The sequence below is a fragment of the Arvicola amphibius genome, chromosome 9 (genome assembly GCF_903992535.2).
Source record: "Arvicola amphibius chromosome 9, mArvAmp1.2, whole genome shotgun sequence".
NCBI classification, from domain to species: domain Eukaryota; kingdom Metazoa; phylum Chordata; class Mammalia; order Rodentia; family Cricetidae; genus Arvicola; species Arvicola amphibius.
In genome coordinates this window covers 120,386,162-120,410,301 of record NC_052055.2, presented here as the reverse complement: position 1 = coordinate 120,410,301, position 24,140 = coordinate 120,386,162, and the positions used below count along the sequence as shown (strand labels likewise).

At 49.1% G+C, this 24,140-nt stretch overlaps 1 protein-coding gene across 2 annotated transcripts; it reads left to right on the top strand.

Moving 5' to 3' along the window:
* The first annotated feature begins 1,735 nt into the window (after nt 1-1,735).
* Nucleotides 1,736-24,140, top strand: Rnf8 (ring finger protein 8). Of its 2 annotated transcripts, XM_038344086.1 has the most exons (8): nt 1,736-2,001; nt 6,131-6,259; nt 10,742-11,482; nt 13,881-13,943; nt 16,454-16,543; nt 18,591-18,698; nt 20,179-20,383; nt 23,727-24,140. In XM_038344086.1, the coding sequence occupies exons 1-8, from the start codon at nt 1,891-1,893 to the stop codon at nt 23,741-23,743; spliced, it is 1,464 nt and encodes a 487-aa protein (XP_038200014.1). In that variant the 5' UTR covers nt 1,736-1,890; the 3' UTR covers nt 23,744-24,140. The 2 variants fall into 2 exon arrangements, with proteins under 2 accessions (XP_038200014.1, XP_038200015.1); XM_038344087.1 differs by lacking the exon at nt 16,454-16,543.

Below are 24,140 nucleotides of genomic sequence, written 5' to 3'. Positions count from 1 at the left end.
CTGGCCTACAGGCAGGATACTGTATAAATAAATAAATCTTAAAAAAAAAAAAGCCACAGAGAAACCCTGTCTCAAAAAAAAAAAAAAAAAAAGAAAAAGCAAAGCCCTTTAGAAGTCTTTCTTTATTAGACCATCAGGTGTTTTACATAGGCACAGTAACACAGCTTCAGCTTCACAGAGATAAACAAATGCAGCATAAACAAAAGCAACACACCTTAAAATAATATTTCCCAACAGACATGGAGACTTATTAATTATAAAAGCTTGTATTATAGCTTAGGCTTGTTTCTAACTAGCTCTTATAACATAAATTAACTCTTTACTTTATGCCTCGGGGCTTCATCACCTCATCTCTTACCGCCCATCCTGCTTGCTCTGCATCCTTCCCATCGTCCTCTGTGCCTTGGTATTGGTTGTTCAGCTTTTTATGAACTCAATCCCAGCGACACATCTTCAAAGTGTACAAAAAGACTATTACATCCTACAACTCTTTGGTAAATTGGTACGCTTGTGCAATCTGACGACAGTCTACTTTTAGGATATTTTAGATAGCATCCTCTGCCCGTTCCTGCAAGCCCATTTTCACTCAGTGTGTGCTCTCACATGCGGCTCTCACATGCGCAGCCCCAGGTAACCGTGTGCTGCTGTCTCTATTCATTTGCTGCTGCAATTTTTAAAAATTCAGTAACAAAAGGAAGTCATGCAAAAAGTAGATGCTAAATAGGAATAGACTAAACCAACTTTAAAATGAACAGTGTTGTTGGGTGGTGGTGGCGCACGCCTTTAATCCCAGCAGAGGCAGAGGCAGGCGAATCTCTCTGTGAGTTCAAAGCCAGTCTGGTCTACAAGAGCTAGTTCCAGGACAGGCTCTAAAGCTACAGAGAAACCTTGTTTTGAAAAAAAACAAACAACAACAACAACAACAAAAAAAACTAAAAAAGAACAGTGTTTTAAAAGTTCCTGAAAAGTGGGCTGTAATGAATGGAGGTATAATTCAGCTACAGAGTACACCCTTGTCATTCTCTTGACCCTGGGTTCAATCTTCAGCACCTCCCACCCCAAACCCAAAGTAGGTGGTAGTTTTAAAAAACATGTAGTTATAAAGCATTTTTTGTTTTGTAGATAGGGTCTCCTATCCCAGGCTGGCCTTGAACTCACTGTGTAGCCCAGGACGGCCTGGAATTTTTCATCTTTCTGTTTCTACTTCCACCACACCCTGACAAAGAAAAAAAGGGTGAGATGGAAATAAGAGGTTCCAGTTGGTAGCTGCTAGACCTGGGGTGGTAACTTTGGAGTGGAAGGTAATGGCTGTGGGAGATAGTCACGTTAGACTCACGAACCCGAAGAAAGCGGTAGTGTTTCTTATTTTTATATTTATTATAGTTTTTTATTTAAGTATTTGTGTTTACAAATAAACCCGCCATGGGGCACAAGTGGAGGTCAGAGGCCAATCTGAAGGGTCGGGTTTCTCCAGCCACCACGCAGGGGAAGCCTGAGGATGGAACTCTGGTCGCCAGGCTTGGTAGCAGGCGACTTTACTTGCTGAGCCATCCTCCAAGCCCTATTGTTTACTTTGTAAGGCCCCGGGTAGCCATGCCAGGCCTGAAACTTTCGATCACCGAACTCCCTCCGCGAAGGTGCGTTAGGCCCGCCCTCCCGGTCCGCACCTCCGCCCTTCCCGCCCGCGCCCACCCCTCCTTCCGCGGCGCACGCGCGCACTGGCCGCCTTCCCAGCCCAGAGGCGGGCTCGCGTTCCCATCGACTCGGCTCCCCGGGCGATTGCTTCTGTCTGTTGTTTAGTTATGGTGCGGGCCAGGACACGGGAAGGCGGCTGGACCCCGGTCTGGAGTTTGGCTGGTTGCTGAGCGCTGCCCCAGTGCCGAGCGGGCTATGGGCGAGCCCGACCCTTTGGGCTCGGGGCAGCTCGCGGCCGGCCGGAGCTGGTGCTTGCGGCGGCTGGGGATGGACCGCGAGTGGTTGCAGCTGGAGGCTGCGAGTGAGGTGAGGGCGAGCGGCCCGGCGGGGGAGGGGGCGCTGAGGGAGCGGGGAGGCTGAGGAGCGGCGCCCCGCCGCGGGGATCCTGCTTGCGAGGAGGCACCGAGGTGGCAGCCGGGATCGAGCCGCCTTAGGGACTGGCGGGACCGCGCCGCGAGGCCAGGCGAGGCCGTGGCTTGAGAGGCCCAGGCTGGTGGGTGGCTGCGCGGGAGCGACCCCGTGCCAGAGCTGCCGTAACGGACGCGGGACCCTCCAGTGAGCCGAGAGTAGGCACGGTCCCCGTTAGGGTCTCTCGGAGCCTTGCCGTGACTCAACTCAGACAGGGAAACTGAGGCTGAGGCGTCCCCACTAACCCCGACCATGGTGAACCTGCCCGGATGGTTGCGGAGGGCGTGTACTCTCTGGAGTTGATTCTGAGTGTGATCGCGAGTTTTTAAGGGTGACTTGCCTAAAATCCTCCAACATGAATCTAAAAATAAAGTCTTCTTTTACCTCCGAGGAGAATTAGCGCGTTGGGGTGGACCACGGTTGCACCCTCGAAGTGGGTCAGGGATAGTCAGCAATTCTCTCCAGAAACTGCTTACAGTGTTTGATAATGCAGGCTTGTAGGGCTGGTGCTGGGGATCGAACCTCATACTTGGAAGGCAAGCACTCTGCCAGCTGAACAGAGTCTTTAGCTCCTTTGATGCAAAACTAAAACACAAAAAGGGGAGGCACAGTTATGAACAGAAGGGAGGTGTGAGATTTGGTACCCGAAAAGCTAAGCATGGGCCGCATCCTTGTGGTCAGCTCTGGAAGGAGAACTGGGTCAGGTCAGGTCTGAGCATGTCATTCAGAGCCCTTTGGGCTTTGGAAAGTGTGCAGTACTGAGTGTTGGTCGTCCTGTGTGCTGGCTGAGGTCTTATGTCAGCTTGACACACACACACACACACACACACACACACACACACACACACACACACTAGAGTTATGTGAAGAAGGGAGTCTTAATTGAGAAAATGCCTCCGTAAGAACTGGCTGATTGAAGGGGAGGCCCCAGCACACTGTGGGTGGTGCCATCCCTGGGCTGGTGGTCCTGAGTTCTATAAGAAAGCAGGCTGAGCAAGCCACGAGGAGCAAGCCAGTAATCAGCACCCCTCCATGGCCTCTGTGTCAGCTCCTGCCTCCAGGTGCCTGTCCTGTTTGAGTTCCTGTCCTGACATCTTTCCTTTCCTCCCCAAGTTGCTTTCTGTTGATGTGCCATCACAGCAGTAGTAATCCCAGCTGAGACATCATGTAAGCTAAACTCATTGTCTTGGCAGTTTTTTTTGTTGTTGTTGTTTTTGAGAAGCTGTATATTCTCAAATGTAGTTTCTGCTCTTGGAGTTTATGGTTTGAACCAGGAAAAGAAGATTTATACAGGAAAAGAGGATTTATACAGCGAAGGAGTCCATGAACATCTGGGTTGGCTAAGGTGTGGCTTGTTTAACATTATTCTAGAGCAGGCCCGGCTTTAAATTAGCAGGCATTAGAGAGCCACTTATTTTTACATTTAAGGTCCTTTTCGTCTACAGAGCTCTCCTCGAGATGTTTAGTACTGTTCCGTAGATTTGTGTGGAATCAACTTGAAGGGGAGAGGGACCCTAACAAACCAAGAGAATGCTGTAGGCAGTGTCAGGAGTGACCCCTGTAGGGGGGTGGCTGTGTGTAAGAAAAGCCCGCCTGGTGATGATGCCAAAGTCAGGTTGTCGGCAGCATTTGGAGCGTGGCCTGCCGAGTGTAGGAAGTTGCACAGAGGTCAGGTTGAGTGAGGTCTTCCGGAATGGTTCTCAGGTGAATAGCGCACGTGGGTTTGCGGGTTGTTTGCACAGGTCTCAGGAGGTGTGCTGGCAGCCATCAGCTGAGGTGAGCTAATTCCCCGCCTTCTCAGTTCCCTCGGTTTCAGTTTTCACAGATAAAATTACAAAACACGGTGGGATCTTCATATTGTATCCAAGGGAGTCCTTTGGTAGGTTATCTGTCTGAATGGGTGTCTTTAAACTTTGTAAACTAGTCTAGAGATGTGGGTGTAAGCTCAGATGTGTAGAGGTTAATGCAGGCGAGCTACTTCAGTCCTGCAAAGAAAAGCTGTGTCTTTTGCTTGCTTGTGTTCTTCTCTTGTGTTTGGTTTTCATGAATCTGTGGGTTGGAAAATGGGAAGGAACGGTTAGAGTACTTACTGGTTATTTCAGAAACAGAGCTGTTGTCTGAGGTTTCTGTCCCACCTAGTCCTGCAGTCGTTCAGTTCCATAGAAACTCACAGAGGTCTACGTTAATTATAAACTGATTGGCCAACAGACAAGTATTATGGGTTAAAATAAGTTATGAGTTAATAAGATCAGCCAGTGCTCTTAACCTCTGAGCCATCTCTCCAGACCCTATTTTATTTTCTTTTTTTTTTTTTTTTTAAATATTTATTTATTTATACATACGATATTCCATCTGTGTGGATGCCTGCAGGCCAGAAGAGGGCACCAGACCTCATTACAGATGGTTGTGAGCCACCATGTGGTTGCTGGGAATTGAACTCAGGACCTTTGGAAGAGCAGGCAATGCTCTTAACCGCTGAGCCATCTCTCCAGCCCCCTATTTTATTTTCTTATGTCTTGGTCGAAGGTACAACATCAAGTGCCATATCAGGTTCGTGGAAACTAACGCTAAAGGAACATGGTGTATGTCTCTGATGGCAGATCAAAGGGTTAAGTCTTAAGAAGGCAGCGTGCAAGGCTGAACTAATAGATGAAGATGAACAGAAGCAGTGTCAGGTCCTGCCATTGAATCCACAGTTGCCAGCTAGTCAGGTAGAGAAAGAGACAGCATGGTAATCTTGCAGGAGGGGAGGATGGAGAATGTAGTCATTTCTCAGGTAGGACGCCTTGGCAGTGTGCTGGAGCGCTGTGAAGGCCGGTGCCGCCCATCAGCAGCCATGCCTAGAACTGGAAAAGCATACATGACTTTGTAGAAGAACTTAAATTTCTTTTTCTTAAATAACATCTGTAACACTAAACCAGGAGTTCTCTCATAGACGGGTTGAGATGACAAACTCAGGCCGTGGGAGTTCAGGTACAATGGCTGGAACTAGAGGGCCAGGATCGGTGACTTGGGTACTTCACGATGCGTAGAAGGAGATGGGAGATTCCCTGATGAACCTAGGGCATACCCAGGGCCAGCTGGAAGAATTGCAGAGAAAAGGATGCCACGTTGGACATTTAAAAGTCCCTATGTATTTAACGGCAGTGCTGAAGATGAATTGATGGGAAGGTGAGGGAAGAAACTGTAGGTGGGAGCTTGCCGTTCAGTCCCAAAGAAACACAGAGAGGTTTACATTAACTATAAACTGTTTAGTCTGTTAGCTCAGGATTATTATTAGCTAGCTCTGACAACTTAACCCATAATTCTTGTCTATGTTTAGCCACGTAGCTCAGTACCTTTTCTCAGTGAGGCATCTCATCTTGCTTCCCCTGCATCTGGCTGGTGACTGCATCTTTGCCTTTCCTCTTCCCAGAATTCTCCTAGTCTGGTTGCCCCACCTGTACTTCCTGCCTGGCTACTGGCGGCCAATCAGTGTTTTATTAAACCAATGCAAGTGACAAATCTTTACAGTGTACAAGAGCATTGTCCCACATCAAGAAATCCTTGTCTTACTGGTTCAGGGTTGTGCTAGCCTGAGAGTTCATAGTAACTCTTCTTTATTTTTTTTGTGGGTATGATTGTTTTGACTACATGTATGTCTGTGCAGCACATACATATCTGGTGCCTGGCTGTGGGGGCAGGTGGTGATATATACCGGAAGAGGGCATCAGATCTCCTGCAACTGGGGTTATGGATGGTTTTGAGTCTCCATGCGGCTGTTGGGAAAACAAGCCTGGGTTTTCCGGAAGAGCAGCCAGTGCTCTCAGCTACCGAGCCTTCTCTCCAGCTCTCCATGGTTCAGGGTTCTCTTAGCACAGCTTCTTGCCCTTTTCCTCTGTTGTGGCTCCCTGTGGCAGCTGAGGAGGGGGCACAGCAGCAGATGAACCGGTCAGGACCCGCGTGTGCTGCTGGTCGGTAAGATGGCAAAGAACCTCCCTTCTAGCGGAGTGACTGCTTTGTCTCTTACATTACCCCTGTCTTTCAGGTGACGATAGGACGAGGATTTGGCGTTACCTACCAGCTGATATCCAAGGTCTGCCCCCTGATGATCTCTCGGAACCACTGTGTTTTGAAACAGAATCCTGAGGGACAGTGGACAATTATGGACAACGAGGTACAGGAGCTCACGTGAGCCTAATGATTCATTTTGAGTTTTATGGATTTTGTTTGATTGGTTTTTTGAGACAGGGTTTGTCTGTGTAGCCATGAGTGACCAGGCTGACCTCAAACTCACAGAGATCTGCATGCCTCTGCCTCCCTAGTGCTGGGGTTAAAGGTGTGTGTCACCACTGCCTGGCTGAGTTTTACTCCCATGTGCTTTGCGTGTGTGCATGCGTGTGTGCGTGCGTGCGTGTGCGTGTGCGTGTGCGTGTGCGTGTGCGTGTGTGTGTGTGTGTGTGTGAACGTGAGTGCAGGAGCCAGCAGAGACTAGCCAGGTCCCCGTGGCCCTGGAGTTACAGGCTGCTGTGGGCCATTCAGTGTGGGTGCTGGGAGCTGCACAGGATGTGATGCTCGTGACCCTGAGCCATCTCTCCAGCCCTCTGGGCTATTTCAATTTTTCCTTTTCTTTCTTTATTTTGGATTTCCGAGACAGGGGTTTCTCTTTGTGGCTCTGAATGTTCTAGAGCTTGCTCTGTAGACCAGGCTGGCCTTGAATTGATGGAGATCCACCTGCCTCTGCATCCCTAGTGCTGGGTTTAAAGGTGGCACATATCTATAATCCCAGATTTACTTTTCTTAACCTGATAGTTGTCCTCGTAAAATATTAAAAACTAGCCACGCCCACCTGTTCTCTTTCGAGGGCACAGCACTTCTGTGTGCTGCAGGAAGTTAGACTGTGCAAGGTAATGGATACCCTGAGTGATTGCTACCTCAAAGGGAGTGTATGGAGTGGAGCCATGGCTCCTCTTCCAGACAGTAGACCATAGTTCTGTGGAAACAGGCCCCTCGAAAGGGACCCAGGTTCAGTTCCCAGTACTCACATGGCAGCTCATAACTATTTGTAACTCAAGCTCCAGGGGATCTGACATCCTCACACAGGCAAAATACTAATGCTCATAAAAAATAAAGCAAGAAAAAAAAACCTTAACTGTTGGTATTCTCAGAAACATTTGACTTTGAATAGTGTTTTCCTGCTTTAAATATTTCTTTATTAGCTCTTGTAGACCAGGCTGGTCTCGAACTCACAGAGATCCGCCTGCCTCTGCCTCCCGAGTGCTGGGATTAAAGGCGTGCGCCACCACCGCCCGGCTTATTATTGTATTATTTACATGTATGTGCATCTGTGTGTATTGTATGCACATTTGTGCACAGGTGCTTGAGGCCAGAAGAGAGGTTTGGGTTCTCCAGAGCTGGAGTTGCAGGCAATGGCGAGGTGCCCCATGTGGGTGCTGGGAATTGCGTTAGGGTTCTCTGGAAAAGGCGAAGCGCTCTGAACCGCTGAGCTGTCCCTTCACCTCCCTTTAAACAAACTAAATTGATCAGCCTAGCAGGAAGTATACAGAGTCCAGCAGTTAGGAAGCAGTTGATCAGTCTAGCGGGAAGTATAGAGCCCAGCATTAGGAAGCAGTTGATCAGTCTAGCGGGAAGTATAGAGCCCAGCATTAGGAAGCAGTTGATCAGTCTAGCGGGAAGTATAGAGCCCAGCATTAGGAAGCAGTTGATCAGTCTAGCGGGAAGTGTAGAGCCCAGCAGTTAGGAAGCAGTTGATCAGTCTAGCGGGAAGTATAGAGCCCAGCATTAGGAAGCACCTTAAGTGCAAACATTCAAACTCCTGGAACATAGTGGAAACAGACCATGGCAGGGTGTTGTTATGTAATGCAGGCTAGCCTCAAACACATCTGCTCCTTGGTGATTTCTCCTTTGTGCCGTAGACTCTGGCATCTCAAGTCCTAGGAACATGTTTTTTTTGGGTGAGTCTCATTGCGTGGAGTAATTCCCTTTCAGGCCTGCTAGGGTCACAGCAACCAGAGTGGCCCTGGCTTCTGTTTGCCGCTCTAGCCCTCATCTGGCACACTTGGGTTTTGGTCTCTGTGTACAGGTACTCTGTCCTTGTGTGCCCGGGTGCTGCAGCCAGCGCAGCCTGGATAACCGAGACTGGGGGGGAGGAGGGGGAGGTGCTGGGATTGAGACCTGGAGGCTTCTTTTCAGGTGGAAGAACAGCAACCTTTATTTTGCCCAGCAACCTTTTATACCTCTACTGCTTCTGTGGAGACTCAGCCAGAAAGAACACAAACATCCTTGTCAATTACAGACCACAAGGAAGTTCCCCTGTCAGTCACGGGGAGTGAGGGCAGCTGGATCACAACACCTGGGCAAAGCCAGAGGGAATCAGATTCTCTGGATCTGGAACTATGGACAGTTGTGAACCTCCTTATAGGTGCTGGGAATTGAACCTGGGTCCTCAGCCAGAACAGCCAGTGCTCTTAACCCCTGAGCCATCTCTCCAGCTCTGGCATATTTTTTAAGAATTCTGCCAGGTGGTGGTGGCATACACCTTTAATCCCAGCACTCGGGAGGCAGAGGCAGAGGCAGGTGGATCTCTGAGTTTGAGGCCAGCCTGGTCTACAGAGCTAATTCCAGAGTTGCTGGGCTGTTACACAAAGAAACTGTCTTGAAAAGCCAGAGGGGAAAAGGAGAAAAAAAAATTCTGATGTAGGTAAAGCACTTGCCACACAAGCAGGTAGACTTGAATTTGGCTCCCTAGGACCCGTGTAAAGCCATAGGAACTATCCAGTGTCTATGATCCCTGTGTTCCTACAGCATGTTGGCAGGCAGAGACGGGGATCCCAGAACAGCAGCTATGAAACCCTTCTCACATCAGAGGGGTGGGGGGCTAAAAATATTTGATGGACGTGTTTAATCCCAGCACTTGGGAGGCAGAGGCAAGTGGATCTCTGTGGGTTTGATGCCAGTCTGATCTACAAGAGCTAGTTCCAGGACAGACTCGATAGCTACAGTAAAATCCGGTCTCAAAAAAACAAAACAACAACAAAAATTAATGGTAGTATAATAAAGTTAAGGGTTTCTAGTCTTCAAAATACATCATGAAGAAAAAAACAAGCCCGGAGTGGAAGTGTTTGCTGTGCATGTAACTGTGAAGTATGCTCGTGTATGTACAAAGCTTCTAGTCAGCTTTTAAAAAGGTGCATCACAGAAAGAGTGTAACATGAGAAGTTGTTGGAACTCAATGATTAGGGAAATGCAAATCAAAATCACAAGGGAATACTCTGGCAAAGATAAGGAACAAGTACAGCTGTCTTTTCTTTTAGAGGGAAGGTGGCTTGACACAAGGAGTTTGAAAATATGTAACTCATTCAGTTGAACATCTGATACATGCAGCTCAGGGCACAATTGCTGTCTCTAGGAGACATTGTAACGTCCACCCACAGTAGAATGTACGGAGGATGAGTTCCACAGTGAACACTTCTGTATTGAACATGAGGACGTCTTACAAACATAATACTGAATGAGAAGGCACGAAGGCAAGTTGCCGGCCATGCTGATATATGCCTGTAGTCCCGGAACTAGGAGGGTAGAGCGGATCCCACACCGACCTGGGCTCTGTAGCCAGACTGTCTCAAAGAAACGAAGCAGAGACTAGGGAGATTGCCAAGCAGGTGTGAGGACCCGACTTCAAATCCCCAGTGAAAAGCTGTGTGTGGCGGTGGGTGTCTGTAACTGCAGGGCTGGGGAGGTGGGGAGAAGTGGAGTTCCTCGAGCTCACTGCCCGGGCAGCCTGATTGCTGAGTTCCAAGAAGTAAGAGACCTTGGTCTTGGAGGGAACCTGAGCTCAGTTCCCAGCACCCACCTCAGCTCTTCACAGCCACCTGTAACTCCAGCTGTAGGGGTCCTCTGGCCTCTCTGGGCACTTGCCACTCAAATGCACACACATAATTTAAAAAATAAATCTTTTTTTAAGAAATGAGGCCAGGTGTGGTGGTGCATACTTTTAATTCTATCATTGAAGAGGCAGAAACAGGCAGATTTCTGAATTCCAGCCCAGCCTGGTCTGCAAAGCAAGTTTCAGGCCAGCCAGGACTACACAGTGAGACCATAAACAAAATAACAATAAGGTCTGTTTGCTACACTGTAGTACACGTAGACAGTTGCTGCTGGTGTTACTCGGCCCAGGTCCCACCTACAGTTTGACTCTCCCAGTACAAAGTATTGGTTTTGTATACTGGGAAGTGCTGTGCTTGTTCAGTATGTGGAGGGCCCACGTGCAGAACATAGGTGACTCCTGCCTTGTGGTTTGCATTCTTTCCGCTCTTGAATCATTGTCTGGAGTTTAGGTCAATAGGAGTGATTGAGTTCAGTGTTCTTTAGTGCCTTGCGTGTTTTGAGTAAGGTGATTCTTGCCCGTTACACAGGCGGTTCTCTGCGGAGGCATGAATGTGAAATATAGGCAGGAAGCCAAAGCACCGCGCGCGCGCAGGGCTCTTTCCAAGGATGGTGGTTTATGAACCTTTTGCTTCCATTTGTTCTCCAGGGTTTTCCCTCTGAAAAGGCAGAAGGTTTCATAGCAGCAAGAGAGAAATTCCATTAAGAGGAGGAAAAGCATGAGCTTATTTTGTTTTCCTTTCATTTCCCCTAGAGTCTGAATGGTGTTTGGCTGAACAGGGAGCGGCTGGCGCCATTACAGGTTTATTGCATCCAAAAGGGAGACCACATCCAGCTTGGAGTGCCGCTGGACAATAAGGGGAGCGCAGAGTATGAATACGAAGTCATTGAAGAAGACTGGGGGGCGCTGTCTCCCTGCCTCGCCCCAAAGAATGCCCAGACAGGGAGGAAAAATGAAGACTTGAGAACTAAAAGGAAGTTCAGTTTGGATGGATTAGAGGGGCCTGCTGCTGAAGGCCCCTCAGCTCTCAAATGCAAAGTACCTGCGGTCTCTTGTAAAACTGTTGAGCCAGTGACTGTATGCGGAAAAGGTGAAGCAGCAAGTCAGCCCTTGGGATATTTGTGTCCTAAGTTGACTTCTCTTGGGGCAAGTGACAAGACCACTGGGACTCAAGCATGCCCTACTCTCTCAAAGGTCATTGAACTTTATCCGAAGCAGCAGAAGGCCTCCAGCCCTTCAGCATCTCAGAGCAGCTTAGAGCTGTTTAAGGTGACTATGTCCAGGATTCTGAGGCTGAAAACACAGATGCACGAGAAACAGATAGCCATCCTAAATGTGAAGAGGCAGACCCGAAAGGGGAGCTCCAAGAAAATCGTCAGGATGGAGAAGGAACTGCAAGACTTACAGTCTCAGCTGTATGCAGAGCAGGCTCAGCAGCAAGCAAGAATGGAGCAGCTGGAGAAGACTTTCCAGGAAGAGGAGCATCATCTCCAGGTACAACAGAGCTAGCAGGCTGTAGCACGAATAATAGAAACCCAGAGACAGAAATTGGGACTCTACCTGAAAACCAGAAAAGCAAAGCAGCCAAGCCACTGGGAAGTCTTAACCTCTACCAAGGCTGGGCAACCGCAGGCTAAGCAATCAGAGCCTCTCCTCCCATTTTATATTCCCTCTAGTGCTGGGATTAAAGGCGTGTGACTCCCTAGGACTGGGATTAAAGGTGTGAGCCACCACCACCTGGATCTCTTTTTACATTGATCTTGTGTAGCCCAGGGTGGCTTTGAACTCACAGAGATCCATTTGACTCTGTCTCCCAAATCCTGGGATTTAAGGTGTGTGTCACCATTACCTGACATCTAGTGGCTTTAGCTTTGTCTCTGGGCTTCAGGCCAGATTTATTTATTAAAATACAAATAATATACCACAATAGCAGGCAAGAGGTGCCTTCAGCTGAGCAGGCATTTTGTGAACTTTTGGCTAGAGTTGTCTTTGAAGCAGACACCAGATGCCAAGCCTTGGAGACAGAATGGGAGCAGAAAACCAAGATGAAGTTTTGGAAAGATTTAAGATTTCAGCACACTGATGAGATCAGGAGCCAGTCAGGGTACCAAGATGAGCAAGGTAACACAAAAGCCGGCTGGGATATAACTGATTTCTGATCGGAAACTGAGGTGTTTCAGATCCAAAATAAATTTAGGAAGAAGCTGGGTAAAGACCAGGTTACCACAGAAGTGTAATGTCCCTAGGACTCCTTTCTTTGCTCTCTGTGTAGACAAGAGCAAGTGCAGATCAGCTTGTTAACTGTTCTGTACGTGACAGCTTGTTGGCTGTGAGGTCAGCTCTAGCCACCGGGGGTGGGTGGTTTTGTTTCTCCATGGACAGGCACACAACTGGCCGAACAATAAGCCACCATCCTTTACTAGAAGATAAAAGTGTCTGAGTGGTACGGGGGTGGGCCCAAGTATGGTCTCATCTCCAAATGGTTTACTTAGATGACAGGCTTGTGCATAAAGCTTCTGGTGGAGCTGATCCTGTTCCTGCTTAAAATGTCAGTTCCCATATGGCAGGGCCCTTGTCGTTCCCACCCCCACCGTCCAGGTGATGGTGAATGTCAAGAATTCCCTTTGGTTGGCTTGGAATCAAGAAGGGCCGTCACAGCTGCAGTGAAAGGTGTTTTTATCTTGCTTGAGCCTGGCAGGGCAAGGAGCAGCCTGTAGTAGTGTTGTCTCGTTTCTGAAGAATTTATAGGTTTCTTTCTGATCTCTGCTGTCTCCTTGAGCTGGTAGGATTAGCAAAAGCCGTGGATTACGCAGGTGCCTTCAGAACATGCGTGGTGGGTGGGCATACCTTCTGCTTCCCCTGTCCAGCCCAGACACCTGTCAGTTACAGAGGGTGGGGTCTGCTGCTCAGCCTGTCACACCTTCACTGAGCAGAGTTCTCGGAGGGATAGTCCCTTCAGAAGCCATCGCGCCTGGGACTAGCATTTGTGGCCATGCTGTGCACTAAAGATGCAGCTGCAAAGTCTTTTCTCTGGGGCAGAAGGTTAAAGACAGAAGAGGCTAGGTTAGCAATTTCTTCAGGTCATGTTTGCATGACTTGGAGAAGCATATCCAGTTCTTTGGGTTAGCCGCATCTCCCTCTGCCCTTGGTGTAGTCTGGCCTGCCACCGCTCCAGAAGCTGTTGCCCCTGCTCCATGCTCAGTGTTTGGAGCACCTCATCGCCTGACGCTGTCTTTGGGATTCTGCGTGGCATTAAAATGGTAAATGTTGTTTATAATCACTGAGTTATTTATCTTGTTGTGACGAGATATGCTGCCCATAAACATATTGGAAGAATAATTTTCAGGGTGGTGCATTAAATCATGAATGATTCAAAATGCCCACCCTGTAGGTAATTCCTAAGGCAGCAAGCTCTCAGAGGCTGTGCGGGAGAAGCCGCCACAGATGAGGGGCAGTTTGAATGGCTAGCATAGGAAAGGCAACAGAGTCTCAGGCAAGGGCAGAAATTGGCTCATAGAGGGTGGTCACTGTGGAGGGATAAACTGTGGAAATGCTGTGGGTGCTGGCCTGGGTGGGGGTTGTATTTGTGGCTCATTTTTCAGTTTCAGCCATTTGGGTATCATGGCATTAGATAATAGAAGAAGCTTAGTCTGTCACCCCGTTGTTTTCAGAGCCACTCAGCTGGTGGCTTGCAGCTGACAGTCCGAAGTATGCAGTGGTTGAGCAAGTAACACTGTTCAAATCCTGTGCTGACAACAGCTTTCCGTAAAATGGGGGTTTTCCGCCTGCTCCTGCCCCATGCTGTTCCTTGTCACACCTGCTTGTTTTGCGGGATTTTGTTCCCTTTCCTGCTTGGCTGCAGGGAGACCTTCCATTTTGTTTGTCTTTTCAGGGTTTGGAGAAAGAGCCAGGAGAAGAGCACCTGAAGCAGCAGCTGGTCCAGGCTCTGCAGGAGGTAACCTACTCTCCCACTTCCAGAGGCTGTGGTGGTTGGTGAGTGGGGAACAGCTAGGCAGCACGTGGCCACTAGCTGCCTCTGCGCTCACTGCTCTGTGGTCTCCAGTCTGCAAACAGAGCAGGTGGCAGATGGTCACCCCATCAGGCTGGAGATTTGCAGCCTAAGATACACACCAGCTCTCAGCGTGGAAACGTAGGTCTTCATCCAGCAGAAGCTGCCCTGGTGACGATGGAGCCAACAGCCTGTAGAAATTCGGAAGCTCTCTGGAATAGTGAGGGGAACAGAGGGGGGAGATATTAGCTAAGGCTTGGGCCTTTACGGGCCTTTGTGGCCCTTTGTACCTCACCATCCCTGCACTGTGGCATCCAGAAACTATTCAAGAACATTGCAGTCATTTTAGGTCAGTTTGAGAATGTACAGTCAGACGCAAAAACATCCACTTAACAAAATAGGGACACGTACAGCATCCAGTCGCCTAGACTGCTTCTCACGTCATTGAACCCTGTGACTACCTCTATGTGCTCTTGTATGTCTTTACTGCTTGCTTCGGCTGAACACAGTGGCACACACCTTTAATCCCAGCACTTGGGAGGCAGAGGCAGGTAGATCTCTGTGAGTTCAAGGCCAGCCTGGTCTACATAGCAAGACCCTATCTCAAAAACAAACAACTAAAACCCTTGCTTTGTCTTTGAGCTTTGATTATGGTCAGTAGTTTGGTGGAAATTTAGTTAAAAGGTTAATAAGTTGGTTAGCCCTCCTCGGGCAGCACAGTACTTGTGCTGCTAGCAGTCAGTGCGAAGAGGCTGTCTTGGTTTCTTTATGGGGAGGTGCACAAATAGCTTTGGAAATAATTAGGCAAAAATTATATCTTTGGAATTTTTTTTTTTGAGCTTATCTATTGTATAGGGTGAAAGGGCAGACATTGTTCCCATTTGAGTGTTTGTATTTTTTTGCTTAGTGTGTGAGGGTTTAAGCACTCACCTGTGGGCGCTGGAGACGTGACCTGAGTTTGGTCACCAGCACACACATTAGAGGTCTCTCGACCCCTTGTAACTCTAGCTCCAGAGACTGGAGGTCTCTTTTGGCCTCCCACGGTACCCTACATATGTGACTTAAACTCATACAAACACACTAATTAAAAATAAAAACAGATCTTTAGAAATAAATCAGCACATTTAAAAAAAAAAGTGTGTGTGTACACTCATGTGCCAGTGTGTGTGAAGGACAGCTTTCGGGAGTTGGTTCCTCCTCCGTGTGAGTTCCAGGAATCACACTCGGTCATCAGGCTTGCACCGCAGATGCCCTTAGCTGCTGAGCCGTCTCCCTGGCCCCCTGGAGAGGTTTTAAACTAGCGCTTAGAAGTCTGAAACCAGCTAGAAGAGTCAGGTTTTGCCCCGCAGAAGATCTGTGTCAGTCACAGAGCTCCCTGTGACCCCAGCATCTCTCCTGCTCTAACACGGGAGAACACACGTCATGAGGTGCCTGGCCAGTCTGACAGGTGCTTGAGGGCCATGCCCCGCTCAGCTGGTGTGCTCTATCCTGTGAAGGTGCTCTTTTTTCCAGACTGGTGGGGGACGTACACTCTGACAGGCTTTAAACCCTCTTCTGAATGCTTTTCAGGTTTGTTATTTTCTTGCCAACTCTGGTGGTAGGGTCACTTGTTTTCCTATTTTATAGATGAGACAGTTCTGGAACATAGACGTAATTAGTGGTTAAGATGCAGACCATGGCTTTTAGGGAACCACACACTGACACGTTTGTTTCTTTCTTCAATTTCTTAAAAAAGATTTGTTTTGATTTTTTTATATGTGTTTGTATGTGGAGGTATGGCATGTGAGTTCAGTGCCCTTGGAGACCGCGGTCATCCAATCCCCTGAAGCTAGAGCTACGGGAGATTGTGAGCTGCCCGACGTGGGGGCTGGGGATCAAACTCGGGCCCACATATATAGCAGCATGCTGCTTTTAAGTAAATGCTAGCTGCCTCTTCAGCCCTGAGATTGTTTCTTGAAATTATCTGCAGAGAGACACCTCTATTCTACTTCTTTTAAAGAGTATTCAAGGTGAGGGTCTTAAGTATACGCTGTACTTATGCATGGAGGGACTCAGCTTTCTTTCTCTTCTCCCCTCTCCCTCTTTCCTTCCTCGTATCCTTCTGTGTCCTCTCCTTTGCTCGCTCAGTGTCAAGCCGAGGCCTTCATGCACACTAGTATGTGCTCTATGACTGGGTCACATCCCAACCCGTAATTACATTTCATAGCTGCAGAACCTGTTGACATTTGGTGTGGGCATGCCGGACCTTGGCCAGGTTAGTTCCAAAGGGCTAACACACTTGCTGTCCTCCCCGTCCCATCCTGACCAATCTGTCCTGAAGGAAAGCAAGCTGTTTTTGAAGTTGTCATCACTGGTCCCCAAAGCAAAGTCACTGACAGAGGGAGGACGCACAAGTGTGTGGCTAACGAGAGAGTATTACCCCGCTCGTCCTGACGGCTTGCCTGCTGTTTCTGCAGCATCGGGCTCTAATGGAAGAGCTAAACCGCAGCAAGAAGGACTTTGAGAAAATCATTCAAGCCAAGAACAAAGAATTGGAGCAGACCAAGGTACTGGACAGACGAGGGCAGCTTAGCATTGGCACAGGCAGCTGGGCATCCCGAGGGCACAGTTGCCGTGGTGAATAGACAGGTGGCTGTTCCTTCCCTGGGAGAGGACCTGTGACGTTCTCAGTCCACAGGGCAGCACCTGCTTTCTTCCGTGTTCAGAAGCTACGTGCCGGGAGGAGGCCTGCACCCTGCATCCAGCCCTCTGCCCTCTGTGGGGCTCTTTCAGGATGTGTCTTCCCCATCAAGTCCATAGAACTCTTTGTTGTTATTTTTCCCCCAAGACTGTTGTCTTCATGACGCTCTAGTTGTCCCAAAACTCGCTCTGTAGACCAGGCTGGCCTTGAACTCAGATCCTCCTGCCTCTGCCTCCTACACGCGAGGATTAAAGGCATGCACCACCACCGCCCAGCAGAACTTTTAAATTATAAATTACAAGCAAATGCCTACCAGGGCCAGACCATAATAAGAGTGAGTGAAGAGGCTGAGCGCTGGAGTAGCTGTGAGGCCCTGCTGCTTCCCGGCCCTCCCAGAAGGCAGTGCTTTCCGCCCAGTCAGTCACAGCCAGAAACGCAAGCCCGGGCTTGTCAGAGCTGACTTCTGCATAGTAAGCAGAAATCCAGATGTTTAAGTGATGGAATACCCCAGTTTTCAAATATTGTCAAGTTTTTTTTAAGCTTGTGTAATCCTAAAATATGTATTTATGAGTAATCATTTGATTCAATCTGTGTACAAGTTCAGATTTTGTATGTGTTTTTAAATGACATATAGGCCAAGCTGAGCAGCCCTATGGGCGGCCAGTCCACAGGTCAGTTTCTAGGCAGAAATGAGCGTGTGAGTCAGTCAGACTGTATCCTCCCCTACTCCAGGTTCAGAACCGAAGCTGAGGAAAAAAAGGAAGAGACTCTCCCTAACAGATTTGGTGTCCCTGTCTTGTTTAGATCAGAACCTTTTTTTTTTTTTTTTTTTTGGTGGCGGTGGTGGGTGCTAGGGATAGACTAGGTGCTAGGCTTTCTGGGCAGCTCTGTTCTGAGCTGCAGCCTCTTTAAGTCCATTGAGTGTGTTTTCTGAGACAGGACTTTACTGTGTATCACAGGCTGGCCAGTAATCTATCTAGCAGGATTGTTGTCACACACCACCCCACTTTGGCGCTCTCACCTGTTTTTTATTTATTTATCTATTTATTTATATTTATTTATTTTTGGAGGTTGGCCTCATAGTGTAGGCTGTCCTCAAACTAAAACTTATGTGTAGCCAAAAATGACCTTGAATTTATTTTCTCTTAAACTATTTTTTTTATTATTTTATATATACAAGTAATTTGCCTGCATGTCTTTGCACCACGTGTGTGCACCTGAAGAGGCCAGAAGAAGGTGCTGGATCCCCTGGAACTGGAGTTATAGACAGTTGTAAACTTCCTTGTGGGTACTAAGAATCGAACCCCGGTCCTCTGGAAGAGCAGCCAGTGCTGTTCACCATTGAGCCCTCTCTCCAGCCCCACCTCCGCGCAATCTCTTGATCTCCCGTTTCTAGTCCCACTTGCTGTCACTTTGCTTTACCATGTATTTTAAAACCCGGGGCTTAAAAGGCCTCCGAGCTGGCTGACGAGGTGCTCAGTGGTTAAGGACACTTGTTGCTTTTCGGAGGACTCGGGTTCCGATCCTAGCAAGGAGGTGCTGGCCGGTGTGGAGTCTGGCAAGGACCGTGCTTTTGGTTCACAGATGGTACCTGCTCGCTATGTCTTCACATGGGAGAAGAACAGGGCCAGCTCCTGCAGGCTTTGTCCTAGGCCACTGTCCTGTCCCGCAGTCCCCCTAGCCACCTAAGGGCTGCCCCCTTCCTGCTGTCGTCACATCACGCTGCAGGCTAGTTTTCAACGGGAATGGGGAGAGGAAGGCAGAGCTAGCGTTCTGTGGTCAGAGACAGCTCTTGGTGACCTAGTTTCCGCTCACCCCAGAAGGCAGTCCCTCCGGATCCTGCTCCACTAGACTAACCTTGCTCTCGTCTAGTCCTGCATTCTGGTTGACTGGGTGGCATTGTGTCTTTGCAGGAAGAAAAGGAGAAGGTGCAAGCCCAGAAGGAGGAGGTTCTGAGCCATGTGAACGACGTGCTGGAGAACGAGCTCCAGTGCATCATCTGCTCCGAGTACTTCATCGAGGTGAGTGTGAGTAGTGCCCCCGCCCCGCGGTGCACCAGCCTTCCGGGCTGCTTCCGCTGCCCCGCCTCCCCCGGCCCCGCCCCGCCCCGCGCAGTGCACCAGCCTTCAGGGCTGCTTCTGCTAAGGGGGAACCTCTCAGAGAGAACTTGGTTCCGAAACCCAGAGCTGTTTGATTTCCTGGTGATGTCTGGAGGTAGCCACTTCTCATTACGTCATGCAGTCTTCACCATGCTTTTGTTCCTCTTGGATCACCATCTTAACTGCAATGCAAGCCTGTCAGGGCCACACAGTATTGGAGTAAAGCTGCCCACTGATGCTGTCCTTTCTTAACTCTGGGCGGGCACAGTGCTCAGTGTGGGCTTGTAGCGTGCCTTTTTGAAGAGGCAATGAATGCCATTATGTGTGGTTGCTATGGGTATTCAGGGGCCAGAGTGAACATGTTTCAGGGCTTTGAGGGTCCTTTTGAAAGTGGAGCCCCCCCCCCCCCAAGCTGCCGCATGCTGCTTTGTCACCAGCTCTTAGTTTTCATTTCTAGCATTTGGGTTTTTTTTTTTTTTAACTACTTTTTAGATTTGATCTTTATTAGGCTAGGTGATGTGGTACACGCTTTAATCATTAGAGAGTCAGAGGCAGGCGGATCTCAGTGAGTTCGAGGCCCCAGCCTGGTCTACAAAGCAAGTTCCAGGACAGCTAGGGACGTTATACAGAGAAACCCTGTCTTGAAAAACCAGAAAATAAAAATTTAATCTTTATTATTATTTTATATGCATTGGTGTTTTTGCCTGCATGTATGTCGCTATGAGGGTGTCAGAGCCTCTGGAACTGGAGTTACAGGCAGTTGTGAGCTGCTGTGTGGGTGCTGGGAAGTGAACTCAGGACCTCAAGGAGAACATCCAGCGCTATTGACTGCTGAGCCACCTCTCCAGCCCCAGTTTCTAGCAGTTGTAACCAGTTCATTTTATCCTAAAAGTGTTAAGGTGATGCTGTCAAACAGCAGACTTTTAGAGTTTGGAAAGGAAAGTGAGTGTCCAGAGGGATTCCTGTTTGAGGCAAGCTCTAGGAGGTTGCATGTGTTAGCCTTCTGAGGAATGTCTCAGGAGGATCAGTGTCTGACTACAGGTCATTGGTTTCTGCAGTTTCTAGTCTGATGGTTCCTAGCTGTGGAAATTCTCAGCGTTGCTCAGGACTGCAGAAAACAGGACAGAGTAGAAATGGGTAGGGAGTGAACATCTTTTTGTTTTTTGAGACAGGGTTTCTCTGTGTAGCAGTCCTGGCTGTCCTGGAACTCGCTCTGTAGACCGGGCTGGCACTGAACTCGTAGAGATCCGCCGGCCTGCGCCACCACCGCCCGGCACCCCAGAGCATCTTTGTAAGATGGGACTGGTGGGCTTTCTTTTTGGCCTTGGAGATTTGTTCCTGGTCCAGCTGTGAGAAAGTAAGAGTGGCAAGTGTCATTCGTGTGTTCCCTTTCACGTTGTAGGCTGTCACCCTGAACTGCGCCCACAGTTTCTGCTCCTTCTGTATCAGTGAGTGGATGAAGCGGAAAGCAGAGTGTCCCATTTGCCGAAAAGACATTGAGTCCCAAACCCACTCCCTGGTTTTGGACAACTGCATTAATAAGATGGTAGATAATCTGGGCTCGGAAGTGAAAGAGCGGCGAAGTCTCCTCCTTAGGGAACGGAAAGGTGAGTGAGTTTTGAGAGCTGCTCCTCAACAGGGGACTTCATTACTTCTGAACTGCATCAGGTGTTTTTAGGGGAGAACTTGGGGACTAGAAATGGGAAAGTAAAGGGAGTTCAGAGCACCACAGTGGGAAGGGCTCAGTTAGGATTCGCTGCTGGAGTTTGAGCATCCGAGAGTCCTGCGTCTACCCTGGTCCTTGGAGGGCAGTAAAGAAAGCTGTGACAGAAAACGTCAGATGGTTTGCCATGTGGACACCAGATGGTGCTGTTGCTGAAGACAGCTTGGTTCTGCCACTTGAGTTGACACGTTATAAATAAGATGTGTGTGAGTCCGATTCAGGACTCGGAGAGTACCTGGGGAAGCATACACAGGCCCTGCTTGGAAGAGCTGGGGGCGGCTCAGCCGTCCTTTCCTGTGTGTGCGCACATCTGTTCCGTCTCCTAGTCAGAGGACTTTGGATTGGGGAAGGGATGTTCATTTACATCACTGATTCTTAGCTTTCTTATTGCTGTGACCCTGTAATACAGTTATTCCTGTGGTGGTGACCCCCCAATGATAAAATTACTCTCAGTGCTATTTCGTAACTGCAATTTTGTTGCTGTTATGAATCATAATGTAAATATCTGTATTTTCCAATAGTCTCTTGGAGTCATGACCCACACGTTGAGAACCACTGATTTAAGTGGCTTTGTCACACTTGGGGCAGAGAGCCACTTCTCTTGGTGGCGGTGCTGCAGAAGACTCAGAACAAACAAGGAGGCTACTGGGTGGGGTGTATTGATTATTGAGTGGAGATCCATTTTGCAGAGTGAATATGCCTGTCATATTCCATCACTACCTCCTGGGATTGAAAACTAACCAGGAGCTGTTGTCCATGACCACCACCTGGCCACAGTGCGTGTGACCTGGTTGCACTCCTAAGTCCTGAGATGCTGGACAGCCTAAAAGGGCAAATGCTATTAACAAGAATTGGGTGTTTTGTTTGCGGTTTAGCTCTCTCCTAGTCCTACTGTAGGTATCAACTATTTCAAGGAGGGCCAGGAATCTGTGGCTGATTCATAGGCAGCCGTGGTGTGAAGCTGGGCAGGCAGTGTGGATGCTGAGCAGGAAGCATGGCTTAGCCAGTTGCTGTCCAAGAATGTTCTGAAGCTTGGAAGGAAGGGTTTCTTTGTTGGTTCCCTGATAACCTGCTCTAGTACTTGGTGCCCAGTGTAAAGTCCCCACAAATTTTACCTCTGTCCTTGATGCTGGCAGAACCCCATTGCTCTTCATTTCCCCTTGCTCCATAGGAGCGTTCCAGGGGTGCTGGGGTGGAGAGCCGTAGCCATCTCCTGTCTGCTGGAGGGACAGAAAGGCGAGGGTGCTGGCGGCTTCAGCACAAAGGACTGCGTAGAGGATCCTGTAAGGGAAGTGATGTTTGGGCCAAGCTTCATGGCTTCCTGGATGCTCGTTTTCCAACCAGAAGACATGGCCCACAACCTGTAGAACAGCAAGACTTCCGGGGTCTGCTGGTGGCGAGAAGCTTGTGTCATCTCACTTCCCTGTCTAAGAGGAGCAATGGCCTGGAGCCAGATTTGATCAGGATCAGGACCTTTGAGCTGGCGTGTGTCCTCTGTCAGGGTGGGGACCCATGAGAGTTTAGTTGCCCAGTGCACACCCGCGTTCTTCTTATCAGGCCACTCCCAGCTGATGTTAGAAGGGCCCAAGTCCCAAGTTCTCTTCTACTGCGAGGTGCCCAAGTTACTCCCCCGTTCTCCGCAGAGGCTGACTGGACTGGCCTGGGCCTCTCTGGCCGCGGTAGTAACTGCACAGGAAACAGCTCCATGATGCACACACCGTGGACAGTGCTTCCAGCAGCCAGTTCCACTGTCTGCAGTGTCCACGGCCAGTGTAGCTCTGGGGTTTTCTCTAGGCAGACCGAAGAATCCGCGTCTTGAGTTAGGGAAAGATGTGCCAGAGCCACCAGCAGCTCCGCTGGCTGCAGTGTGGGGCTTAGAGAGCACTCTAAATTAAAGTGCCGGCTCTCTTCGAATGTTTGGGTGCCATTTGAATGCTCGTTTAATCCTTAATGCTTGGGGATTTTTTCTAAAAAGAATTTAGGATCTGGGTCTGAAGAGACGGTTGTCACAGGATAACAAGGATCTGGGTCTGGAGAGACAGTGGTCACAGGATCGCAATGAGTGGTCATTACTGGAAGCAATATTATCGTCACTGCTCGCCCTGTTTTCCTTCTCTGTCTTTTGTTCTTTTCCTTGTCATTAAGAGTTTCCTGTTTCCCTTTTCAGCCTTAACTGACGAGAGTGCAGTTTGAGGTGCTGAGGCGGGGAGGTGGCTGTTGGTAAAGGGCTTGCGAGCACGGGGCCTACCTGAGCTTGATTCCTGAACTACTTAAAAAGCTAGGTCTGCTGGGCAGTAGTGGCGCATGCCTTTAATCCCAGAACTCTGGGAGTTCGAGGCCAGCTGGTCTGCAAGAGCTAGTTCCAGGTCAGGCTCCAAAGCTATACAGAGAAACCTTGCCTTGAAGAAAATAAAAAGCTGCGTCTGGTGGCATCTAAAATCCCAGTGTTGGTAGTGGGGAAAGGTGTGTTCTTGGGGCTGGCTGGGAGCTTCCTCGGTGGGCCTTAGGGCATAATGAGAGACTGTCTCGGAGAACCAGGTGGACAGCTGAGGAAGGGCCCTGAGGTTGGCTGGCCTCACATGCACAGTGGAGCTCCCCTGCGTGCGTCCATATAGAGAAGCGACAGTGGCATCACAGGAACTGTTGGAGAGAGGTGGCCAGCTCTGGGGTTAATTGGACTGCATGAAGTAGTGACCCAGTGGGTTCTAGTGCATCTGACTTCTTACCAAGTCTGTGGTCCTTGTGATTGCAGAAGCTGCCTTCTGCTGGGAGGTGTAAAGGTGCTCTCCGACTGTTCATCTCACTCTGTAGTGAGCTGTCTGCCTTGTCACCAGAAACCACGCTGTCCATCACACCCAGATGCACAGCTAGTTGTGCTTGAGTGAACCACGCTGTGTTCACGTAGGGGTCCTGGGCTGACCCCGAATGCCTGTCCACTATATTTATATATTTAAATATATACCTCGTGCGGTGTAGTGCTGGAGAGGAGTCTTGACTGTAAAGACTCGCTTGCTGTCCCGAGTGGGGGTCCTCTTGCTGCTGGAGGCGGTTTGTGCAAGGCCATCAGCCCACAGCACAGCTCCCCCCAGGAACAAGCTTCAAGCCTGGCTTACTTTCTCCCTTTATTCTGGTGGTTGCAGAGACAAAGCGAAGGTAGCAAAGGTGGAAGGGGATGTGGGGGATGAAACACAGGCTCCTAATTCATGGCTCTGTCTTTCTCTCCAAAGCAAAGAGACTGTCATGAAGGCCATGCTCCAAGGACATGAGAGACTCTAGGGGCTGGCGTCTTGAAGTCGTCTAGAGGATTCCCTTAGGCTGCTCTGGACCCCATCTGGGAAGCCGCGTGCTGCAGAGACTGAGTTAAGAAGCCTCTATCGCTGGCCTTCCGCTGTGCTGGCCCTCCTCACGCCGTGCCGCTGGACTCTGCACTGAGTGCCTCACTACACATTAAAGGAATCGAGTTCTGTTGTTTTTTTATTCTGTTTGTTTTGATACCTCGTGCCCCCTGCTGACATCATCTTGGACAGCTGGGTGTAATGGATGTCTGCCCTGAAGGCGGCTTGCATCTTGAGTCTGGTTTACCTTTGCGAAAACAAGATATCATTTCTCAGAAATAAATTATAAAACCCGCCAGTTGCTCA

Coding starts and splice junctions, on each gene's coding strand:
- Rnf8 (XM_038344086.1), top strand. CDS start 1,891: ATGGGCGAGCCCGACCCTTTGGGCTCGGGGCAGCTCGCGGCCGGCCGG. Junction 16,544..18,590: donor AAGAATTGGAGCAGACCAAG/GTACTGGACAGA, acceptor GTGTCTTTGCAG/GAAGAAAAGGAGAAGGTGCA. Junction 18,699..20,178: donor GCTCCGAGTACTTCATCGAG/GTGAGTGTGAGT, acceptor TTCACGTTGTAG/GCTGTCACCCTGAACTGCGC.